At 46.6% G+C, this 23,064-nt stretch overlaps 1 protein-coding gene across 2 annotated transcripts in view; it reads left to right on the top strand.

The window, feature by feature from the left end:
• Positions 1–23,064, top strand: part of FAM120B (family with sequence similarity 120 member B) — a 1,223,188-nt gene that overhangs the window by 534,334 nt on the left and 665,790 nt on the right. The window contains exon 6 of one of the 2 annotated variants that reach the window (XM_086927133.1): positions 18,218–18,310. The exons of the other annotated variant lie outside the window; for it this stretch is intronic. Within the exon in view, the coding sequence (XP_086783259.1) occupies positions 18,218–18,310 (93 nt within the window). The remainder of the gene's footprint in view (positions 1–18,217; positions 18,311–23,064) is intronic. 2 annotated transcript variants of the gene reach the window in all.

The following is a 23,064-nucleotide window of genomic DNA, read 5'->3' as shown; positions in this document are numbered from 1 at the left end:
GGAGTTTCAAGGTTATCCTCTTGTTGGTGGGGAGCCAGTGTAGGTCTCTTAGGTGGGGGGTGATGTGGCTGTGTCGGGGGATGTCGAGGACCAGTCGTGCCGAGGCATTCTGGATACGTTGCAGCCGTCTCAGGAGCTTGGTTGTTGTTCCTGCGTAGAGGGTGTTTCCGTAGTTCAGCCTGTTGGTGACGAGGCCCTGGGTGACGTTTTTTCTCGTTTCGGAGGGGATCCACTTGAAGATCCTGCGGAACATTCGGAGGGTGTTGAAGCAGGATGTGGAGACGGCGTTGACCTGCTTGGCCATGGAGAGGGTGGAATCGAGGATGACCCTCAGGTTGCGTGCGTGGTTGGTGGGTGCTGGGGCTGTTCCCCACGAGGTGGGCCACCAGGAGTCGTCCCAGACTGAGGGGGTGGATCCGAGGATGAGGACCTCTGTCTTATCAGAATTCAGCTTCAGCCTGCTATCCTTAATCCATTCGGCGACGGCCTTCATTCCCTGTGGAGGTTGGCTTTGGCAGTGAGAGGGTCTTTGGTGAGGGAGATGATCAGCTGGGTGTCGTCGGCGTAGGAGATGATGTTGAGGCTGTGCTGGCGGGCGATGTGGGCGAGTGGAGCCATGTAGATATTGAACAGGGTTGGGCTGAGAGAGGATCCTTGCGGTACACCGCAGATGATCTCGGTGGTTTTGGAGCGGAAGGGTGGGAGGCGGACGCTCTGGGTTCTGCCGGAGAGGAAGGAAGTGGTCCAGGCCAGGGCCTCCTCTTGGATTCTGGCGTTGTGGAGGCGCGCTGTTAGGGTGCGGTGGCAGACCGTGCCGAAGGCGGCTGAGAGGTCCAGGAGGAAGAGGGCGGCTGTTTCTCCTTTGTCCATTAGGGTCCTGAGGTCATTGGTGGCGGCGATGAGGGCGGTTTCGGTGCTGTGGTTGCTGCGGAAGCCGGACTGGGATGGGTCCAGGATGTTGTTGTCTTCGAGGTATCGGGTCAGTTGTCTGTTGGCAATTTTCTCAATGACTTTCGCCGGGAACGGGAGCAGGGAGATGGGCCGGGAATTCTTGAGGTCCTTGGGGTCCGCCTTGGGTTTCTTCAGTAAGGCGTTGATCTTGGCGTGCTTCCAGCTTTCCGGGAAGGTTGCTGTCTCGAAGGAGATGTTGATCGTTTTCCGAAGATGGGGGGCGATGGCTGTGCTGGCTTTGTTGAAAATGTGGTGCGGGCATGGGTCAGACGGGGATCCGGAGTGGATGGAGTTCATGGTCTTGATGGTGTCTTCGTCGCTGACGTTAGACCAGGCAATCAGGCGGCTGGTGTGCATGGTGGTCGCAGGGGTGGTGGGCTCGGCGGTGGATGTGGGGGTCGTGGCGTTGAAGCTATTGTGCATGTCGGTGATCTTGCGGTGGAAGAAGTTGGCCAGAGAGTCGCAAAGGTCTTGAGAGGGGGGAATGTCGTTAGTGTTGGAGCTGAGGTTGGAGAGTTCTTTCACGATGTTGAAGAGCTCTTTGCTGTTGTGTGCGTTGTTGTCTAGGCGATCCTTGAAAGCGGTCCTCTTGGCGGTCCTGATGAGCTGGTGGTGTCTGCGGGAGGCGTTCTTGTGGGCCGTGTGGCTGTTTAATGTTCGTTCGCCGAGCCAGTTCTTTTTCAGTTTTCGACAGGTGCGCTTGGATGTCTTCGGTGAACCATGTAGCTTTCTTGCTGGAGTGGTTGGCGGCAGGTGTCCTGAGTGGGGCGAGGGTGTCGGCGCAGTCGTTGATCCACTGTTTGAGGTTGAGGGCGGCGGTGTCGGGGTCGGTGGGGTTAGGGGGTGGTCTTAGGGCGAGGGTGGTGGTCAGTTGGCCTTCGGTGACCTTGACCCAGCAACGACGTGGCATCTGTTGGATGCGGTGGTGCGTTGTGGGTTTCCTGAAGGTAAAGTGGACGCAGCTGTGGTCGGTCCAGTGGGGTTCGGTGGTATGGTTGAAGTAGAAGTGGGGACTTGCGGAGAAGATGGGGTCAAGCGTGTGTCCCGCGGCGTGGGTGGGTGATGTTACGAGCTGTCTGAGTCTGAGGTTGTCGATTAGGGCGGTGGTTTTGGCATCGTTGTTGTTCTCGAGGTGGAAGTTCAGGTCCCCGAGGAGGATGTAGTCCGTGGAGGTGAGGGCGTGGGTGCTGATGAGGTCGGCGATGGAGTCGCTGAACTGTGGTCGGGGTCCGGGTGGTCTGTAGACGAGGGTTCCTCTGAGGGTGGTATTGGGGTCGGTGTGTATCTGGAAGTGCAGGTGCTCGTCGGTGTTGGTCGAGACTCTGATGGTGTTCTTGTGGACGATGGCGATTCCCCCTCCCGCTCCGTTGGTGCGGTCTCTACAGGAGATCTTGTAGCCTTCTGGGATGGCCATGGCGATGTCTGGTGCTGAGGTGGTGTTCAGCCAGGTCTCCGTCAGGAAGGGGACGTTGGGGGCGGTTGAGTCGAGGAGGTCCCAGAGTTCGATGGGGTGTTTGCGAGCGGAGCGGGTGTTCAGGAGGATGCATTGGAGGTGGTTGGGATCTTTACTTGACGGTTTGGCGGGCTGGATACTGGTGAGGCTGCAGTTCCGGCAGGAGAAGGGTCCATGGGTGCGCTTCGGTGTGGCCCGGTAGTAGGCGTGTTGTCGTCCGGGGTTGAGTGCGTGGAGAGTGCTGCCGTTGTAGTGCAGACGGGTGCAAGGGGGTCTTCGGGGTCCAGGGGTTCTGGCGCTGGGCGCGGTCCAGGCGCGGATGGGCGCAGACGGGCTTGCCTTGGCGTGGCTACGCAGCAGCCGCCATAAGAAGGGGAGGTGGGAGGAAGGAGCAGCTGGGAGGGGGAAGGGGCCAATGGGGGCGGGGGGCGGGCCGCAGGAGAAGCAGCGGCGGGGAGCGGGATCGGAGAGGGAACGGAGGAAACAAGCACAGGCAAAGGCAGGGAACAAGGCAGAAGCGAATACAAAGCAATTCCAAAACAGTACAATACAGTCACAAAGCAATACCACACAGTACAAAACAGCGGTCACAGGCTGAAAAGCGAGCGGGCACAAGCAAACCTAAGGCCTACCACTGGCCACCAGGGATGAGGCGCAGGTGGTAGCCTGGGGGTGGAGGCGGGCCTCGAACACCCTCAGGAGCAGCGGCTGGTCACAGGAGCAAGGGCGCAGTCTGGTGGAGCTGCGCGGCGTGGGTAGCGACCTGCCTGAAAACAGGGTTAAGGGTCGCTCTCACTGCCAATTGTTCAAAGTGTAAGCCCAGCTTACAGTGGCTGACGTGTTAGCCCCGCCCCCAAATTCAGGTTTAGATGCACCTCTGTCTTGGACCACTACGGATCACATTCAGTTACCAGATACCAACTTCTGAAACATGAATAAAAAATCCAGTACACAATTGGACACTGACATCAGGTGGACAGAGTGCAGGGTTTGGCCCAAAGCCTTGACCGGTGAGATTAAGGTTCACAGCGAAAGGCCAGAGGATTTAGAGAGGCTTTTAAATTTTTTAATAACATTATTTTCAGTCTGTTTCTAGTACATCATCTCACACCTTCCCCTAAATTTCATTGACTTCATTGATATTAAAGCACGCTGTTGATAGATCTGTGGACCTGGCCATGAATAGGTTGCAAATTCTGAAATGTGTGGTTACTCCTGTTACTGCACGTATCCATCTTTGCATCATCCCCAATTCCGCACTTGTTTCAAGGTACATTTTGGCATTTCAAATCTGTCAAAATTGACCAGGAGGAAATATTCATTGTAAATACTGAGGCCTTAAATATTCAGTCCCCTAAGCACTCAATTCCGCATGTTACACCTCATTTTCTGACAAAAAACAAGGTTAAGGTCGCTCTCACTGCCAATTGTTCAAAGTGTAAGCCCAGCTTCCAGTGGCTGACGTGTTAGCCCCGCCCCCAAATTCAGGTTTAGATGCACCTCTGTCTTGGACCACTACGGATCACATTCAGTTACCAGATACCAACTTCTGAAACATGAATAAAAAATCCAGTACACAATTGGACACTGACATCAGGTGGACAGAGTGCAGGGTTTGGCCCAAAGCCTTGACCGGTGAGTTTAAGGTTCACAGCGAAAGGCCAGAGGATTTAGAGAGGCTTTAAAATTTTTTAATAACATTATTTTCAGTCTGTTTCTAGTACATCATCTCACACCTTCCCCTAAATGTCATTGACTTCATTGATATTAAAGCACGCTGTTGATAGATCTGTGGACCTGGCCATGAATAGGTTGCAAATTCTGAAATGTGTGGTTACTCCTGTTACTGCACGTATCCATCTTTGCATCATCCCCAATTCCGCACTTGTTTCAAGGTACATTTTGGCATTTCAAATCTGTCAAAATAGACCAGGAGGAAATATTCATTGTAAATACTGAGGCCTTAAATATTCAGTCCCCTAAGCACTCAATTCCGCATGTTACACCTCATTTTCTGACAAAAAAAACATAAAACAGGAGGAATTTTCCGTACCAAATGATTAAAGATGGGTAGGGAGTTCACTTTCCCATTGACATCTGATGTTATCTGTAGATCATATGTTTGAATCCCGGCACCCTGAGCACAGCCTTCCATCCTCTGTAGGTCGCTAAACTGAATACCATTTAATTGCGTCAAAAGTAGTCCCTGTTATTTATTGCATTTAAAGACTTCATGATTGGAGTTTGAAGCGCTATGTAAAAGTGAATGTATTCTTATTAAACATAGCCAGGCGTGGCACCATAACGCACCCATGGCCAGCCTTAGCACAAAAGACCCATACCTTTTGAGTGCATTTTCTTGAGTTTTTTTAATGCTTAGATCCTGGTATAATGTTATTAGAAGTGTGGGTATGAATATCAACATGTTACAGATATATCTTTTGACAACACTGCAGAAAAAAACGAAAGTTAGCAAACACGTCCCGCAGCTGTCAACACACAAGTCAATGTTGTCTGAACAAATACCAGCGACCGTAGACAATGATGGCCTCCCCTAAAAAAAACTCTTCCCTAGTTTTTGTGTGAACCAGTTGTCACACTTGGGGGGATACGATGTTGTGGGATCACACAACTGTGTAAGAATTGACACTCTTCTTGCAAGTTAGCAAAAGGTGGATTATGTAAAACTGGCTCAAATTGAGGCACAGCCCAGTTTCACACATCTCTCGGTCTGGCAAAACATTTATTTTAGAAGCAGTGACTAAAAGAGCACTATAGAAATGCAGCTGCCTTCGTCTGTAAACCTTGTATTTGCTTCATGTGTCTGCAGCTTTAGTTTTTTTTGTCTGTAACTCAGTTCACTGAAATGTTATTGAAATTGCTGCCCTCAGGCGGAAGGCAAGGTGACCAGGATGTTTCAGGGGAAGACAGTACACAAAATGTATCACAGACCTGGTTCACTAATAAGACATGCACTGGGTAAATGTTACAATGTATAGACGAGCGTGCAAGTGCTGTGTATCTACACTTCCTAATGGGCGCAGGGACCTGCCACGGCTGCCTGCTGGCATCTGAATCGCAGAGGCCAACTGCCCCTGAAGGTGCTCTGCTTCAAGTTCATAAACAAGCAGTGTTCAATTTGTGTTGGTTGTTTGTTGGTGATTGGCAGTGGCACTCAATGTGGGGACCCAGGCATATTTCTTTTCATAAGACAGTAACAGAGACAGGCATCTAGAAGGAGGTAGAAAGACAAAGATAGGAAAACAGTGAAAAGGGGAGAAAGCAGCGATGAAAAAACTGCAGGAGGGACCCAGAGAGAGGACGCGTGGGTCGGGGAAGAAAGAGACATCATGTGGAATCAAAACTAGGCAGCCCGGGTTTCCGCAACCCTGGCATACTATATACAGTGAGTGCATGGACTTCTAAGAAAAACCTTGGGCCTCTGCACTTGTTGTTGCTTTGGAAAGGCGTCGGAAGCTTTATCTGGTGTGGTAGCTTGGGTGGTTCATTCCATGGTGAAGTATGTCATGGTGTTGTATAGACTATACACAACACACCACAAACTGAATTGTATCTCAGTACCTGTAAAACAGGTGGTATTTGTAACAAATTTGAAGCTCAGAATGGTGTCATAATCTTAGGGCGGTGTCAAGTTCTGCTGTGATAGACTTGTTTTACTTGTCATCCTTTGGCTGACATCAACAATTTTGACACAATTCTGCCTCGAGGCATTAATCCGATCCTGTGCCTTAAATCTGTCTAATAAAACAAAGTGAATATGAACTCAACCACTGCTTCTACTATATCTTTAGGATGAATTGGCAGAGGCCTGCCGGGGTTTGTGTGGCGGACAAATGATTATAAGGATTCATATTTTCTCGCTCTGTTTTTTGTAAATCTTTTCACCTTGATTAATATTCATACCATATAAGCAGTAAAAAGTAGTTGTATTTACTTTAATGACATTCTTAAAGAATTCCAGGAGTACTGTTGCAGATTCCCAGTAGAGCCTGGATGCAGATCCATTTACTCGAGTGGAAATATAGAAATGTATATTCCAAAATGTGAAAGGGAAATCCTCAGGTTTGCATGCCCTTCTTTTTTTTTTGTTTATTGCATTTTACAAAACATAGTCTGCAATATCACAACGAGTGTTCAATTATAACTGAAATACAAAAAATGAAAATCACATACAAAAACTAGCAGGGCGATACAAACCCATCTTCTTTATCTGCATGTGTTACTGCATCAAATGTTCGTGAATTACTTGTATCATGCATGTTAATTACAGAGCGCATTATATTGGTCTGAGGGTGAACAGATCACAAATTAAACAAGCAGTGCCTCCAGAGTTCGAGGTATTAGGCATAAATAGAGAACCTTTGCTGCATTTTAACGATCAAAGGACTTAGCAGTTCTGAGATTTCCATTAAATGTCCAGTTCAGGTGTTTCCTCCCTCGGGTACCCCTGTCTCTTTGTCAATGAGATATTGCTGGTATAATCCCCAAAAGCTCTTGGGGCGACACTGTTGTGGAAGTAGCTCATTATAAGTGTCAGATTGTCTGTTACAATAAAACACACCTACATTCCATTCTGTGATGAGAGGTATTGGTCCCTTAGCCCAAAGCATAGCTACTCTACGCTTGGCAAGCAAAAAGCCCATCCCTACAAATTTCCTATAGTTGGCTGCTATCTTCCTGTCCTAACCCAACAGCGCAACCAGTGGGCTTGGAGCCAAGTGCTGCCCGGTGCATTCACTCAGCACCGAAAAGACTTTCTCCCAAAATGCCAAGATACCAGTACACAGCCATGCCACATGGAAGAACCCAGTATCTTGCTCCACACATCGGTCACATTTCGCAGTATCTCGTAGCCCATAGCGGAACAATCTGTTAGGAGTGTAGTACACCCTGTTAATATATTTAAAATGTATTAAACGATGTCTGCCGTTCAGGGACACTCGCTTTGTCGCCTCGCAGCAGTATGACCAGCACTTATCGTCTATTAGCAAGTCTAGGTCCCTCTGCCATTCTTGCCTGGCCTTATGGAGTTGTGCTTTCCTGGATTCCTACGAAGTGGAATATAATATAGTTATTAGCTTTGCAGGGAAATCCGCATGTATAATGTGTGAGTGCAGGCAGTGCAATGGGTTCCTTCATGTCATCGCCAAGTAATTCCTGCCATGCATGCCGGACCCTGAGATATTGAAACCGATCCAATGGTGAGAGCCCCAGTATTTCCTTGGTCAAGTCCTCCCACCTGTGTGCAGCCCCATCTTAGAAAAAGATGCCCAGTTTAAGTATGCCTATGCGTGTCATTGTGCAGAGCACATCCTTTTGCCTACCTGTTAGGAATCTGGCGCACCAGTCCAGCAGTATTAGCTGTGAGTACATGAGTGCTCCTGCCTTGGGTAACCAGGGGTCATCATTTATGCGCTGTAGAATTTAGAGAGGCCAGGATGCCATATTGTCGAATGGGAGGCTTAAATAGGATCTGTGAGTGTGAGAGGATCTGCTGCATCTCTCTCTGTGAACATAAGGGGCAAATCTTGTGGACCGTGCATCCGTTTGTATGCATGAGAGGCCTGTTTCACCCTGTAGTATAACTCTAGGTCTGGCGCTCCCAGTCCCCCAGCGTATACGGGAGGGTCAGTGTTTCACATCGAACCCTCAACTGCTTCCCGGCCTATGCTAGCTTAATTAAGAGTGAGCGCAGATTTTCAAACACGGTGTGTGGTAGTAGAATGGGAATGTTAACAAAAAGAAATCAGAATCTGGGTAGAATCACCATCTTCATCAGGGAGATGCGTCCTATCAAGGAGAGAGGTATCCTTATCCACCTATTAATATCTTCTTCGAATCTCGAGATAGCCATCCTGAAGTTTCCTGCTATTACTACAGCAGGGTCAGTATGGATTTGTATCCCAAGGTAGTGTACAGGATCTGACGTTCACTGCATAGGAAAATCTAACTAAGCAGGGATTGTTGTGGGAGTTAAAGGAAAAATTTGCGATTTTGTCCAGTTGATCTTAAGACCGGATAGTCTCCTGAACTGTACCACCTCGAATAATATGGGATTATGGTGTGTCTTGGGGTACCGGATATATAAAAGGGTGTCATCAGCGTAAGCTGAATTTATGAATTGGTATCAAGGGAACCATAGACTTCTATGTTTGTGATATTCCCGCAGGGCAAAGGCCAAGGGCTCAGCCACCAGTGCGTATAGGAGAGGGGACAACGGGAAGCCCGGGCGTGTGCCTCTTGAGATAGCAATAGCGGCTGTGACCTCCCTGCCCAGGTGTATCCGAACCATAGGCAGGGTGTACAGTGTCATTACCAGTTTGAGAAAGAGTTCCCCCACTCCGATTCTCCTTAACACCCCCTTCATGAATGCCCACTCCACAGAGTCAAACGCCTTTTCGGCGTCCAAGAAGACTGCTGCAGCCTTGACTTCTGCGCCCAGTCTTTGAATTGTACCAAATATGGTTCGTAAATTTAAGGTGAGATTGCCACCTGGTACAAACCCAGCCTGTTTTGGGCGCACCACTAGTGGTATCAGCGGGCTAAACGGTTAGCTAATATTGTGGCGTATATCTTGGTATCAACATTCAATAATGAAAGGGGTCTGTAAAGAGAGCAGGCCTCAGGCGGCTCGCCCGAATTTAGCAGCATGATTATCAAAGCCTCTCTCATGGAGGGGGGGCATTGTTTCGGCCTAAACCATGTTTTCGTATAGCGATATTAGCTGAGGAACCAGTTGGTCCTGAAAGGCCCTATAAAACACAAGAGTACGCCCATCTACTCTGGGCACTTCCATCACTCATGGACTTAATTGCTGTTTTGATCTCGCCAGGGCGGTAAGCAGGCCGTAATGTATTCTATGTGAGTGTCAGTCAGCTATGTCATTTGGATATGTTCCAAATAGTCTTGGATAACATTTTCCTCTGGGAGGTGTATAGCTGGGAATAGTATCTATGGAATTGATCTGCAATGTCTTATCGATCATGTAGTGGGAAACCGTCTTCATTTAGAATTTCTTTGATAGTGTCAAATTCCCGTTTGGGATGTAATGAGGCTGCTGAGGTGGCCCCTAGTCGTTCCTCCTCTCCACAGATCCTTGCCGTAGCATATTTGCTGAGGTGTTTAACTTCCCTGTCTGCTGTGTCCTGGAATTCCTTGAGCGCTACTTTTATATATCCTAAAGAGTTTCCATCGCCTGTTCTTTGAAAAGCCTGTTCAAGAGCTGAAATCTCTCTCTCCAATTTTGACAAACGGTCCCTCAGTGACGGAAACACTCCTGCGTGTTTAGAATTGACTATCCCCCCGAATATGGACGTTAAACGCCTCCCATACGGTGGCAAAATGGTCTACCGACCATATTTTTCTCGAAGAAAACCTTTATTGCTTTTTCAATTTGTGCAGTGGATACAGGATCCATTAGAGAGTAAGAGGTAAACCGCCAAAGAAACTCTGGGGCCTGTCTAATGGGGCATTTTAAGTCCAGTTGTACTGGAGCATGCTCTGAGTAAGTGCATGGACGGAGGGCACACGTCACAACCTGTGAGAACAGACTCTTGTATACGAAACAAAAATCAATTTGCGTGTGTATGTTGTGGGGAGCTGAGTAGTCAATGAACTCTGCTACCTCAGGGAAGTGTTGCCTCCAAGCATCCACCAGGTCTAAGCCATCCATAAGGGTTAGGATGGCTCCGGTGGCAGTGGAATTGCGGCAGGTGGGGTTCTTGGAACGATCTCTAAGCTGATCTAAGGTACAGTTGAAATCCCCACGCATCAAATTAACTCGGAGTCAATGATAGAAGTGTGGGTCGTCGTCGTTGGGTCCATACACATTCACTAGTCTAACTGTTAACTCATCTTTCTGGCAACGCACAATAACATATCTGCCATTTGGATCTGTCTCCATTGCATGCGCTGAAATCCTGACTTTGGGTTCAACTATACCAATACACCTCTAGAATGAGACGTAAAACCCGCTGCACTAAACTCTCCCTGAAAAAGCTTCTGCGTCAACATATAACTCTGGAGTGGCAGGTGGGTCTCTTGTAATAGGGCAACATCAATCAAATGCCTCTTTAGAGACGCTACAACCCTCCTAATCTTTTTGTGGTTGTTCAATCCCATTACATTCCATGTAAAAGAAAAGTACTCTACTACCCATTGCTGAAGTAGCTGCGAGCTTTACTGTGCTCGCCACGGTCCACACCTGAAGTCCTACCTATAGTAATCATATCCGGTTTGATCATAGAATTACGTAGTTGCCACTTATCGTGAATGTCTCGCCAACCAAACAAGCTCCTTTCCCCACTCACGCTATGCAAACCCCAACTGAGCATAGTCGAGACCCCCTTGTCCCACCCACTATATACCCTCCTATGGTGGGTAACAAGTTAGGAATTATACCAAAACACAGTGCAACCGAAAGCACACCCTGTGTGGTGCACACTGTGAGGAAGATGTCGCCTGGCTCAATTCCCTCCATATTCCGTCCTGCAGAGTAACTCTTGCAATAAGTAAAGTGAAGCTTATAATAAGTATCCTCACCGAGCGACACCTCTAGGGGTAACATCCTGTGTAAATCGTTGTCAGAAAAGTCTCTGTAGCGAAGGAGGACAAGTGGCAGTTAATGACAAAGGAGAGGTACAACTCACTCAATAACTTAGAACATACCATACATCAATCTGCGTGGAGAACATTATCAAAAAATTTTGAGCAAGTAAATGGTAATGAACCAAACGCGGTCCCGTTCACTTCAGCAGGCTGTGACCCCACACAACCAGTAAGAATCCACAAACCAGTAGGTGGGCCTGCCACACTCCAATGAGGGTCTGTGTCGTAGAGCACCCAGTCACTAACTGAATGCGTTGATGGATTATGCTTTTCCATTTGCGGTCTCGTCCACTTTGCCTTACTGAGGGCTATTCTTGGAGCTTCCATTATCTCTCCGTTTAAGAAATTGCATCACCTCTAACGGGTCTGTGAAGATGTGTGACTTTCCATCGGCTGTAAGGTCTGACATCGGCTGACTTTCAGCTCCGGGCTGCCGGAGACTGGCGAGGCATCGACGGGCAGTTTTGGAGTGATCCGTACGTGAGCAGCTGCAGCGGGCCCCAACAAGCGAGCAGCTCTTCCCCCCCACAGCACTTCGTTGGTCATAGTGCACAGACCGGCCGCTCTCCGCAGGCCTGTAAGTTATGGCCCCGAGCTTGTATCGCATAGGCCCCGATCTGACCCGTACTAATTTCAAGCGTTTCAGGGCATCACAGCCGGATCCAGAGATTCTGCTTCATTTTGCCTCCCATTACCTTAGGTTTGCGGCAAGGATTCAATCATTTTAAGCAGGATATCGTAGGATAGGTGGCCGGTTACAGCGAAGCAATTCGAACTTGCCGCCATCTTAGAGCCAGGAAAGCTATTCCCTCCCTTGCATGTCCCTTGTTTTTCCCCAGGGGGAAACTCACTTTCTTACATACCCATCAATTTCGGAGGAATGTTTCTCCCGATTTCCTCCATGAAAACAGATTTACTTCTGTCCCTGTCAGGAGTAAAACTACAAATATTTGTTCTTGACAAGAAAATACCACCTGTGGTCAACTTGCTAGTCTGTGAATGTTAATCAACTTTTACAGGTGAAGCCACTCTGCAGCATCCACAAGCCCATCCATAGGGGCATATTTGTTCACGTGTATATTTTCATTATGCTGGTAGAATTCCCATGTCAAAAAATCCAATTTATGTAGGAATGGGGTAATGCATGTATAATTGCTGCTGTTGCACACCTAAGTTCTGCTTAGGTGTAGAAGTTGCTTTGTGAATCAGCCAGAAGTTTGTATCTGTCATTTCAAACCATTACAACTGCGTGGCCACATGAACCATTACAACTGCGTGGCCACATGAAGTGCTGTATGGAGATTGTAACCTAAATTTCAATTTTTTTAAAAGTAGTTTCAGACTACCCGCCAGTCGCCGCAGCACAACATAAGTGAATCCCCACAGCTTACATTGCTAGTGTAGCATGGTAACCTGGGAAGCAAAGGGGAATATTCAAGGTGGACTGATCCTTTTTACTCAACAAGCTGTACTCGGTATAAAGTTCAGAAAAGTAAACCAAATGAATTGCTAATGGTTACTATGATTTGTATTTGCTGTGTTCAAACATGTTTTAACTTGGACCCCTACTTTTACTATGAGATGATTTCCAGTCACAATATTTGTTGAGTGCACTTTTCCACTGCACATTACAACGCATGGCTTTCTCTCAGCGTGTGTAAGTGCCATGACACTGAATTCAATGTTAGTTGGTGAAAGGATGGCGCAGAAACAACACTGACTACAAACACACCCATCAGATATAAGCAGTCCCCCTGCTCTTCCTCACATCTGAACTTCGTATATTTTTGCAGATATTAACAAGTAGTCAGTTTTTCCTGCAAAGCCAGACACTTGGTTTCACCTACAGCGCAAGAGGGGGCAAGTCATCAAACAATATTCACCCCCCTCTGGGAAGGCTGATTCTGTACTCCTTGGGTTACCATAAAAACTATCATCTGTTCATAATGACGGAGGCACGAACCAGCCTGTGAGGCGCGCTCTTCTGCCCTCAGGTTACCAGTTAATTGGTGCTGACTGGATATAGATGCACAGGCTGAGTGAGGTGAGGCTGGACTTTTTAATGAAAATCTTAGCAGTGCTCAAATCTGAAACGTCAGCCACGATTGAGCGTGAGCATGCTGCAGCAAGAGCGTTCATAAAGTCAGCTCTTCCTTTGTTAAGAACCTATCGGCCTACATCCACTTGAACTTCTTCCACTGGAAAGCATTCTTCATTCCCCTTCTGATTTCCCCCCACAGCATTTAGTAACTTTGGGGTCCTGTTGACAATTGGATGTGTGACTAATTGTGGCATGTTGTCATCCGCATATCTTTGTCATTTGTGAAGTTGGTCTCTCTCTTGATGGCTCTTCATCCTTTCTCCCTTTGACATTGTTTTCCTATTGTTCTCTACTGCCTCTCGCTCTCTTACTCTGGGTCAAAGTCTGATGTGGAAAATAAGTGTTGGGACCAAATGCGACAATCACTGCCACAAACTAAGCACTTCTTATAATTGAAGATGGATGCAGTTGCAGAAATCGAGCTCCAAAGCATGCCCAAATAACTTGAAATGTGCAAAGAGTTGCATATTGCATAGGTTGGCGGCAGCAGTGCACATTGTGACATAGCTTCAACATATATGCGCTGGAAGCCTACCCTGTAAAGATATTTCCAGCTTGTGATTTCTGCACTTCACCATATTACCGTGTTAAGAGAGGCATTATCATGAAACACACAGTGTAGCTAGGTCTGCCACAAGACTACAGAATGAACCCTGACTCTAGACCATGGGTACTCACAAACTTTCTCTCGGGGGCCAAATTTACAGTTTGGTTTGTGTCCGAGGGCCGCATTGGTGGGGGGCGGGGCCAGTGGGGGAGGGGCGGGGCTAGAGCAACAACATAAAACTGACCCTGAGGTTGATCACAGGTCCCTGCAGCGGACAACTTCGTCCACTGAGCCGTCCCGGCATACACACATCTCTCTCTCTCTTTCTCTCTCAGTCTCCCTCCCTCTCTCTCCCTCTCTAGCTCTCTCTCCCTCTCTAGCTCTCTCTCCCTCTCTCCCACTCTGACTGTCTCACTCCCTCTCTCACTCCCACTCTCTCTCCCTCCCTCTCCGTCTCACTGTGTTCAAAATATAGTCCAAGTAAAATTCTGATTGCAGTCCAAAAATTCCAGATAGAGGAAATAGAAGTATTTCTTTTAGCGAGTGTTTGGCTTAGTAACCATGTAATCACTTCCTTTTTATATTTGGTGGCAAAGCCAACAACTATTTTTAAAGCACTCAAAAAATAGTTGTTTTTCCTACGTTGACTGAAAACGGAATATAACTCAATGTGATGATTTTCCTTTTCTTTTTGTACTCAATTTGGCCCAAAAGTTTCAGGAGTGCATGCAGAGCAGGAAACTATAGGGTGGAGATTTATTCTGTAGGGCTTTGATGGCCTACCAAAGCACCATGGACCAGAGAAATGCCATCAATCAGCATGTTTCCCACTGCAGTCAGGCCAATTCAGGTGATATGACATAGCCTTCAAATCTTTTGTGCATCCGACTCACAGACAGACAAGTACAACAGACTACTTTTTGAAGTGGTGCACAGAGTATACAAGACTGCCCTGTAACATGGAGATCCTTTTGCTAGAGATGTATAATCTTCTCTTTTCGTATAACAATGGTTTTATGACAATCCACTCAACACCTTGAGCCTAGTCTTGATTATGGTGGATTGCGAATGTCACAAATATGGCTGAATTTTTTAGCTAATTGTTTAAAATTGGGCAATAATGCAAAGTTTTGAATGATACGTTGTTGATAAATGTATATCCTGTGTGGACGGGGTAAGTGTGCATAATTGTGGTATGAAGCCTTTGTCCAGTGTGTAATATGAATATTTGGCAGCATATGGAAATTGTACTGTTTAAGATATATTTAAAAAAGTATAATAAAAAGTTTTTGAAAAAAGAAATGGGACAATAGTTTATCATAGGTGCCAGATTGATGTTATTGAGTTGGCATTTGGAGTATCTGACTACAACGCACCTCAGTTTGGACTGTCTAGGAGGTTTAAAAGTAGACAGAGGGCATATTATTGCTGGGGCTAGAGATTGGCAAGTATTAAAGTCTTAAAAATTGAATTGCTCAACTTTGAGCACCTGGGTCCTAAAGAGTCAATATTTTCCTACCTGGGCCACTCCTTAAATAATCTGATTGTCTTCATGGCTCAGAGGATGCTCGCCACCAGGATATAGCCTAGATCTAAAAGGTTATGCTTCTGCCATTAGGCCCTGCTGCATATCGCCATCCCAAATACCTGCTTCATGGGCAATCTCAAGGTTTTTCTCTAGATTTTAAGTGTGGTCAGGTATCCATAATGACCCCAGTCAAACTGGATTCGTAGCAAATGAAGCTGCATAAATAGAGCATGAAGTCTTTCTCCACTACTAATGAGGTAATCTAGTAGTTTATCACTGCTTTCTACACCCACCCGCAATGCCTCCACCAGAGGTTCTGCTCTTAATTAGGATTTTAATACTATCTTGGCGCCCCATGCAAATTGCTTGGCCTCTTGACTTGCAATATGAGACTTCTTTCTTTGGAGACCTTTCTAGTTACCATAATTTCCAGGTGCCATAATTTCCAGTCCCTATGCAATTCCAAATCATATGCTATGCTCCTTCTAAACATGGTGGTGTTGAGATCTGATCCCATCTTTGTCCAAGGCCTTGAGAGAAATCCAACTGAGCAGTTTGCCTCCCATATTTTTTCAGCTTCTGCAATCTTACTTGACTGTGGAAGAGCTTCAGATGTCCGGCCTACTCTATGATTTTCTCTTGACATAATGCAGTATTGGTGGGGCAAGGGTGTTAGCTGAGCTGCTGCCAACACCACTGTAGCTAGAAGGCTTTCTTTCTGCATTTCACTCAGCGATTCCTTGCATGATAAAGACATTTATGTATTAGAGTTGCATTCTGTGACAGTGGACATTCCACCGCAACTAACACGACTTTCTCATGCCAAAAGCTTATCCGTGATATATGTAGGGTATCTACATGAGAGACACTACATGCTTTTGCTTGCTTTACACTTGTGAGACTTCATCTTGAAATGTTGCACAACTCAGTAAAGAGGTTCTGCGAGGTAGGCACTATGATCGGATTATTTAGTTGCATTTTCTAGGCTCCACCACACCCTGAGCCAGATGGAATATTACATTGTGTGTACTTGTCACTTACAATTCAGTCTTTAATCATTTGCCACTTGATAACAGACATGATGAACTCTCATTCCAATATAAATCAATACTTAACTTTTTATAGACCAATTACATGTTGCAAGCTGCACATTCAAAGATGTTTCAGTGATGCTAATAGAACACTCGCAGTGCTCTGCTGTCTGAACGGTCCTGCTAAACAAATGTGTTTGGCCCTTACTATGATTTGAAAATAGATATGGCTGAAATACCAACCCTGGGGTAGGTGAGACAAAGCTGTGAAGAAGCAACAATTTACTACAATACATCTCTAGCTCTCCCTGCTGGGATTTCCAGTTAACGTAGTTCTCCTGGATCCAGTTGTGACTGGCAGGTTTTTGTTCATTATCACATTCAGAAGGCTTTTTGTGATCTGAAGTTACACCTATCACCAGTGGACGTTAGGTGAAGAACAAGAATTCATTATTTAGAATTCAAAAATCCTTATTGGAAAAATCTTCTAGTCTTAAGGCCCACCTCTGACCATAGAAAATATGTAATTATGGCTAATTTTAGGATTTCGAGCATGAGTGTTTAGGGTAGGAGGGCATCCACTGGGAATCTGGAGAAAACCCGCTGAGTCACTCACTTATGGATATTCACAAACAATTCAAGTGCCTTTTCACACCTAACTTTGCACCTTCAATTTTAATGCTGAAGCAAGGCACCTATTTAGATCTGGACAGACTACTTCCAACCATCACAAACTCCTACCACAGGTAGGCATTAGCTGCTGGCATTCGGCATGGCACAAAAGTGGAATCTTGCGAATTTTGCCAGGCCCATGCTGGAGCACTGTAACCAATCCTCCATTCTCTCTCGCCCCCTGCCCATGTTAAGGTGGCGAGTACCGTACCCCACTCCAGTATGGGGGACGTTTTCAAGAAGGGGGAGAAGCATGGATTCTGAAATATATTGGGAGAATCTTCCTCTGTACAATCTTGTTCTAGGCATATTCGAGGTCACGTGTCCGAACCTTGTAGGACGCCCTCTACAAAGACATGAATAGGTGCCCAAGTGTGCAAATTGGGTGTTAAAAGTTGCCTACATTGCTACATTTCCAGGGGGAATACGGCAAGGGTTTTCTCTGCATGGAAAGATATTTTCCCAATTGTTTTCTACGTTAAGAAAAATTGAAAAACGCACCATTTTTTATATTTTTAGAATTTGACCCTATGTGAAGGAAAAGAAATAATAAACGTTAACAAGGGTTATTCTAACGGTCAAAAAATATCGATTAACACCGAGGGTTTTCTAAAGCTTGTTCCTTCCTGCAATGGAATAAAATAACTAGAGCGCTGGGTGGCTGGCGTTCTCTGCATTTGTGCCCCGCGACGGCCGCAAGTAAGGGGCGGGGGAGAGGGGGCGGCGGGGGAGAGGGGGTCCGCCGGCCCCAAAACTCGTGCCGCTCACCCCCACCCTGTTACGCCACTGATTTTGGTAGATAACAAAAAGCCTTGTGTCTGCACCTGAATTTAATAGAAAAAATGTGTCGCTGGTCACCTGGAATTTCCAGCAGGGCAGTAACCTGCAGAATGTCGGGTATACGGACCCGGGGTGGTTTCCCAGTATCACACACCCCAGGATCTGCCAGTGTTGAGGCTCTTTGGGGTTGTGGGAGGGGCGTTGCCTCCTGTTGTTCCAAATTGTATTGGACACCAGTCATTAGGCACCTTTAGAGCAGGGGTCGAGCGGAGACAATTAACGTGTGCCGGGGAGTGGGTGGGAGGGGCGAATGAGGGGAAGGGGGCCTCCGGCTACAGACTGATAGCTGGGAGTTGGCGTTCACCTTCCTTATCAAAATTCCGTGTTGGTGCCCTGTCGGCCTTTGAGCTGGTCGCCCCGAAGCTATGCATGTTGTAGGTGTACACACTGATTGAGACACACTGCTTGAAAAAAGACCGTTTTCCATGCCTCACAGCTCCCCTTTCTTCTCTCTCATCTGTTTCAGGTTGACAGCCTCAGCCTGGAGGACCTTGATGCATTTCTTGCTCAGACGCTCTGCCTTGCGGGAAAATCAGCCCAACACCTTAAAGACTTGGAGGTAAAGGCGGCAAGGCCGACCGGTTCTCACGATGCCTGCTGTAACCCCGGGTTGACCCAGTTTGCCTTTCTTCTCTCAGATATTATGTGGCGCTGTGCGTGCGAGCTGATGGGAAAAAAAACATGGAATGCTCTCTGCTGAAGTGTCTTTCATTTAGTTTGAGCCTTGTAGCAAATTCGTTTTGACTGTCCAGTGATCTCTTACTTAACGCGTTGGAAGATGAACTACATTTCCAAAGACCTTTCACGCACTGTGCGCACCCCTCCGTTCCTTTCCCCTTAAGGTTCGTCCATGACCCCTGGGACTAGCGCTGCGCGTGCGCAGTATCGCCAACAGGCTCTGCCCCCTGTTTTCCAACGATGTAGGAAGCTGACAAATCAGAGCGATCTCGAGATTTTCAAAACAGCACCTTGAATGCTTCACAGGGACATCTTAAGGAGTTAGGGGGCCCTGGGCCAAAGGCCCCATTCGGAGCAGCTTTGAATTTATGATCCCATTTCAGCACTTCCATGCCCTCTGTGGCCAGGTCACTGACAGTGCACAGGCATCTCGTCCAAATTCCAGGGGCCGATTCACAAGGTTAAACTTACACTTTTGTGGAAGTTGACGCTTTTTTCCAATTCACAGTCATTTTACGTGTAGTATCTTTATGACTGCAACGATGGACATTCGTAAAGATACTACTACTCCTGCAATTGCTTTGTGAATTGCAGAAACCGTAAACATACACAAAAGCATTAGTTTATCTTTTTGAATCAGGCCCTTAATGTCTTTACAGGTAGTGATCTGTGTTTTCAATATTGCTACACAACAGCAGCTCACTAATATTACTACAAATATATGACACCCTCCCATTTTTCAAATGTGAGGTCCTTTTTTGATCTAAAATAACTTTTTGGTATGTTGCATGAAACATAAATATAACATTTCCCTGCAAAATATCAATAATAGGCTCTCACACATGTGACTCGCAATAAAAAATAAATTAAAAGGAAACGGTAGTGCTGGGTGTCTGCCGGAGCTACTTTTTTTAACAATTATTCAAGGGAATCGGGGCAAAACTCTCTGCAAACCAGAGCTACCTCTCAAGGGGCCCCTGAAAGGCAGAAACACTTTGCCCATGCCTTAAAACGTCTCTGAACCCTCACACTCCCATCCTCCAAAAAACGCAATTCCTCCATGAAAACATGCACATTTGACCATATTCTCTGCTTTGAATTCTAGGATTGTTAATTCTTTGAAAATATGTTCTATGCGAATGATGACCTAAAATGATATTTCATTGAGTACTACAGATTGAATTTTTGGGCCTTGCGTTGTTTCAATATATTCAGCATTGCCCTTTCACCAATCGACAACCACTTTAACTTGTCAATCGGTGTCAATTACAATAGCAAATATGAAGTTTATTAGATTTTTGTGTGTTTTTGCTACACTTTTTTTTAGTAGCATTTTAGGAAAGAGGTGCCTAGTTTACCATTTAACATTTTATTAGTACAATGCTATAACTCTAATTCCTGACTTCGCCTATTGTATGGCTACTTTGTTGCATGCCACTCCTATACTTTGCTTTTAAAATATCTGTTGACTAAATGAAATGGGTGCATGGATTAATTAAGGAGAAAAAAATGTAAAGGATGCAACCCAATCAAAAATATGAACCATGTCCTCTTTCCCCTTCTTACATCTCAACAATCACCAATAGCAAGGGTTCCAGAATGCCACTTTGTTTGATTTTAGGTTGAGTTGGTAATATTATTGTGACATCATTCACCAGATGGCCCCTTTACTAATGCAGATGTTAAAATAGATTCCCAGTAACATATTTATAGTCATAAGAAGTATAGTAAATTATGAATCCCTGCAGTTACACAAAAAAGTGATTCAGAGCTACACAATAACTTGGTCATTTTGAAGTACTTGGAATACCAGGATTTACAGTCAGCTGTTTCAGGAGTATTGGTTGTATCAACCGTTGAAGCATGAAAGAATAAGTCAACCCGTAACCGACACCCGTAACCAGGGCTACACATGCACAGACTGCCACTTCTCCCTTTTGACCTTGGACCCTATAGTCAGCCCGACCCCTATCACAGATTCGAACCCTTCCACCGGAGCCTGCCTACCCCTTAACCTTAAAGCAGCGCTGATTAACTGTAGATCACTGAGCAAACATGCCATTGATATCTGGCAGTCCCTCGGGGATAACCACTGGGACTTGCTCTTTCTCACCGAGACGTGGCTAAATGACACTACGAATCCCGCCATCACCCAGGCCGTACCAGAGGGCTTCAGTATTATATGTGCTAATAGACCCAGCGGCAAACAGGGCGGAGGTGTTGCCCTAATTCATAACTTCAAATGGACAATTTCCCTCCCAACAATTGACCTGCCAGACAGTATAGAAGGCCTGCCTTTCAACATTCAACTCTCCCCATCCTCCTCCTGCTCCGGTATTCTTATCTACCGCCCCCCCCATTCCAACTTCTCACATTTGCCGGTGCTGGCGGATAACATTAGTCAGCTCAGCACACGTTATGCAAATTTCACTGCCTTAGGAGACTTCAACCTCCACGTCAACGATGAATCTTGTCTGCACAGTCAAAATTTCATCTCCACGTTGACGGCCTGCAACCTCGTCCAAACAATTACTTTACCTACGCATAAAGCGGGTAACACACTGGACCTGATCTGTTCCAACCTTTCTTCTATCCAGGTGACTCCCCCTATCCCCGTTATCTGGTCGGATCACTTCCTCATCCCTTTTGAAATCAATATTCCCTATACCGTCAGATCTACCATTACTCCAAAGACTGCAGGAAGAAACTGGAGCCGCATCACCCCGGACACCCTCTCGGAACAACTAAAAAACTCCCTCCCCAGCCAGTCTCCTGACCTCGACCGTAAGATCGATTACCTGGACACCTGGGTCTGCCGGGCCCTAGATGTCTTAGCCCCTCTTAAACCTATTAAGACCTATCGGGCTGCACCTTCAGCACCCTGGTATTCGGACGAGCTCCGGCAGAAAAAGGCTGCCTGTAAAACTCTTGAACGTCTCTGGAGGCAGAACTTCTCCCTTGAAAGGAAAAGCTCATATAAAACAGCACTCAAAGAATATCGGAGAATGATCAAAGAACATAAACAGGCCTTTCTAGCCTCCAGAATCAAACAAGCCAGTAACGGTTCCAGAGAGATTTTTAATATAGTTTGTTCTTTTACTAACCCCAATGCTTTGACTCGAACCCAGCCTGCATCTCAGTCATTATGTGACAAACTGTCACAATTTTTTGAGGACAAAATTGAGATCATCTATTTCTCCTTCCCCACCCCTAACAAAGAAGACTGGGAAGAGGTACCCTCTACTTCCTCGACACCCCAGGCTACCTTTTCCGAATTTTCAGTCCTCTCCGAAGCAGACACCTTGACTGAATTACTAAAGTGTAAATCAGGTTCCCCCAACGACCCATGGCCAGCTAAGCAATATAAAAAACTGGCACCTCTTCTGAACCCCCACCTGAACCACATCTGGAATGACTCCCTCAGACTGGGTAGTTTCCCCGCCAAGTGGAAACATGCCTCCCTGGTTCCCATTCTTAAGAAACCTAATCTTGACCCGGACCTCCCCTGCAACTACAGGCCCATTTCCCTTCTGTCCGCCCCCGCAAAAATTCTGGAAAAACTGTCCCACTCCCAGCTGGCGAACTTCATTGAAACCAATGGGTTACTTCATGATTCCCAACATGGCTTTAGGTCGGGCCACAGCACGGAGTCAGCCCTCATTGAAATGACTGACTCGGTGAGGTGGACGCTCGACCAAGGGTCAAGGGCGGTGTTGGTGCTGCTGGATCTTTCAGCAGCATTTGACACCGTCTCCCACAGGATCCTGCTGAGGAGGCTAGCGGACCTAGGCGTAGGTGGCACTGCGCTTAATTGGATCACGTCGTATCTCTCTGATCGTACTCAGCAGGTTTTCACTCCCCCCTACACTTCCACAGCCAGACCACTCAAATGGGGAGTCCCGCAGGGCTCCTCGCTCAGCCCGCTTCTATTTAATGTTTATTTCACCCCCTTGGCAAAACTGATCGCTCAGACTGGGATCAAGTCCACCTCCTACGCTGACGACATTCAGCTTCTTTTCACTTTCGACTCCCCTTTTCCCTCAGCTTTTGATCCGTTAAAAACCTGCCTCAGAGACATCTCTAAGTGGATGGATGCCAACTCCCTTCGACTCAATGCTGGAAAACGGAGGTTCTGTTTTTTAATTCACCATCCCCTCTGGACTCCAGTCTATGGTGGCCAGAAGATCTGAGCCAAGCCCCCACACCTAAAGACTCAGTAAAAAATCTTGGAGTCCGCTGGGATAATCATCTCAGCTTCAATACCCAGGTTCAAACAGTGACAGCCTCCTGTTCTGGCAAGATCAGAACCATCAAGCGTCTCATCAACTACCTACCAGCGGACTGCCGTAAGACTGTGATCCAGGCACTGATCATTTCCCATCTTGATTATGCCAATGCCCTCTACCTAGGCATCACAGCAGGCCAATGTCAAAAACTCCAGACGGTCCAAAATGCCGCCGCCCGGTTAGTGGAAAGAATACCTTTCAGACACCATATCTCTCCCCACCTCCGCAAATTGCATTGGTTGCCAATGGCCAAAAGGTGTATTTTCAAAGCTATGACGCTGGCCCACCGAGCATCGAGGGGTATGGGATCTGCCCACTTGAAAAACACCTTGCGACCGTATACCAACTA

This window comes from Lissotriton vulgaris, chromosome 6 (assembly GCF_964263255.1).
Source record: "Lissotriton vulgaris chromosome 6, aLisVul1.2, whole genome shotgun sequence".
Lineage (NCBI taxonomy): Eukaryota > Metazoa > Chordata > Amphibia > Caudata > Salamandridae > Lissotriton > Lissotriton vulgaris.
The sequence above is the reverse complement of the archived record's forward strand: the minus strand, read 5'-3'. Positions and strand labels throughout refer to the sequence as shown.